Below are 2,055 nucleotides of genomic sequence, written 5' to 3'. Positions count from 1 at the left end.
CCGCCTGCACTGAAGAAATCCACCGTCTGGCGCTTTCCTTGCCGAACCTCTCCTCCGCTGAAACCCCCATCGGCGACGACCCCAAACTCATCCAGTACATCAACTTCGATCCCAATGCGCCGCCGGACTGGGTTCATCGCCAGCCAGATCCCTCCCGCTCACACGTCGCCATCGGCACCACCCTCGGCCTGATTGATTTCACCAGCTCGGCCACCACCACCGGCTGGGGATGGTATTTCCTCACCAACGAGGGCGCCCTGTTGGAGCAGGCTCTCATTCAGTACGCCCTGGGCGTCGCCCGCGCCCGCGGCTGGAAACCTGTCTCCCCGCCGTCCATCGTCTACTCGTACATCGCCGAAGCTTGCGGCTTCCAGCCCCGCGACCAGCACAACGAACAGCAGATCTGGGCCATCGAGCAGTCCGACCGGGACAAGGCGTCTAAGCCTCCGCGCTCGCTCGCCGGCACCGCGGAGATTCCCCTCGCCGCCATGTACGCCGGCCGCGATCTCGACGCTTCCGTGCTGCCGCTCAAGCTCGTCGGCCCCAGTCGCTGCTATCGCGCCGAGGCCGGCTCGCGCGGCGTCGACACCAAGGGCCTCTACCGCGTGCACGAGTTCACCAAGGTCGAGATGTTCGCCTGGGCCGATAACCTCGAGAGCACAGAAACGGGAGCCGAGAACACCCCCACCTCCGACGACCTGTTCGCCGAGCTCCTCGCCATCCAAACCGAGATCCTCACCGCACTCGGCCTGCCCTGTCGCGTCCTTGAGATGCCCACCTCCGACCTCGGGGCCAGCGCCACCCGCAAACGCGATATCGAGGCCCTCTTCCCGTCGCGACTACGCGCTACGGCGGAGGGCGCCGCGCCGGAGCTGGAGTCCGCCTGGGGAGAGGTCACCTCCGCGTCGATCTGCACTGACTACCAGAGTCGCCGGCTCGGTACGCGCGTGCGCGGCGGCAAGGCCAAGGACTCGCGGTTCCCGCATACAGTCAATGGCACAGCGATGGCCGTGCCCCGCGTGCTGGCTGCCATTCTTGAGAACGGATGGGATGCCCAGCGGGGAGTGGTGGTTGTGCCGGAGGTGTTGCGGAGTTACATGGGTGGCATTGAAACCATCGGGCCGCAGCGTGCTTAGTATGTAGAGGGTTCAACGTACTGTAAGATATGTTCTGTGGTAAATACATGTGTATAATATTTCTCCAACGACTCGACTTCTCAACAGACACTATGTGATCATTAGATGTACAGTAGAATAGAAAACCTAAAGCAAACCTCGCCCAAAAGCAGAACATAACAATCATAACCTCGTAGCACATTACATGAATCATTAGAGAAATCAACCGAAAGATCAAACCAATCCCGCCATCCAATCCTAATCATACCCGATCAACTCCACGGGATATCGATATCCTCCACCTTGATACAAGTGAGATACGGCAGCCCGGTGTCCCCCGCGACATCGCCGCCGCCGCTCTTCAAATCGAGCTCAAGAAAGTTGCGCATGAGCGGTTTGACGATCTCCCGGGCCAGCCGCTTGATCTCGTCCATCTTGCGCTCGAAGCGCTTCAACACGTCCCGCGTGTACAGCGCCTCGGACGACGGCGTTGGATGCACCTTCAGGAAACGTTTCAGCTCCTCGCGCGGCAGGTACGCCTGCAACGAGGATGAGCCGATCAGTCGGTAGACCTGCGCGGAGGACAGGGGTGCAGCCATGGACGGGGGTGCTCGGGAAGAGTGCGAGTCGGCGGGTTTGCCGCTGCTACCGCCGGCGCTGCTGCTGTGGTGGTGGGAGTTGGCGGTGGCGCTGGTGGGGGCGCCGTTTTTGAGGATGGGGGGTGGCGGCGGAGTGGTGCTGTCGACGAACCACTGGCGGAAGAGCGACACGGCCAGCCAGTCGAGGTAGGCGTTTGTCGGGGAGACGCGCTCGCCGCGCGAGGTGGTCAGGGTGAGACACAGGACCTTGTAGTCGACCCGGGCCTTGAGATCTTCGAGGTCATCAACCTTGTCGTCAATGTTGTCAAGCACGGCGGGGGGCAGGTGTGGGGGGGGGGGGT

The 2,055-nt window shown here is 62.1% G+C and overlaps 2 protein-coding genes across 2 annotated transcripts in view; one reads left to right on the top strand and one right to left on the bottom strand.

Annotated features, from left to right (window-relative positions):
* Positions 1 to 1,136, top strand: part of ATEG_04133 (uncharacterized protein) — a gene marked incomplete at both ends in the record, with an annotated part of 3,319 nt that extends 2,183 nt beyond the window's left edge. Inside the window, one exon of the mRNA XM_001213311.1 lies at positions 96 to 1,136. Coding sequence (XP_001213311.1) covers positions 96 to 1,136 — 1,041 coding nt within the window. The remainder of the gene's footprint in view (positions 1 to 95) is intronic.
* A 251-nt stretch (positions 1,137 to 1,387) lies between these two features.
* ATEG_04132 (BTB/POZ domain-containing protein) overlaps positions 1,388 to 2,055 on the bottom strand; it is a gene marked incomplete at both ends in the record, with an annotated part of 1,735 nt that continues 1,067 nt past the window's right edge. The window contains one exon of the mRNA XM_001213310.1: positions 1,388 to 2,002. Coding sequence (XP_001213310.1) covers positions 1,388 to 2,002 — 615 coding nt within the window. The remainder of the gene's footprint in view (positions 2,003 to 2,055) is intronic.

This window comes from Aspergillus terreus, genomic scaffold, assembly GCF_000149615.1.
Source record: "Aspergillus terreus NIH2624 scaffold_5 genomic scaffold, whole genome shotgun sequence".
Lineage (NCBI taxonomy): Eukaryota > Fungi > Ascomycota > Eurotiomycetes > Eurotiales > Aspergillaceae > Aspergillus > Aspergillus terreus.
This window is presented reverse-complemented; position numbering and strand designations above follow the sequence as displayed.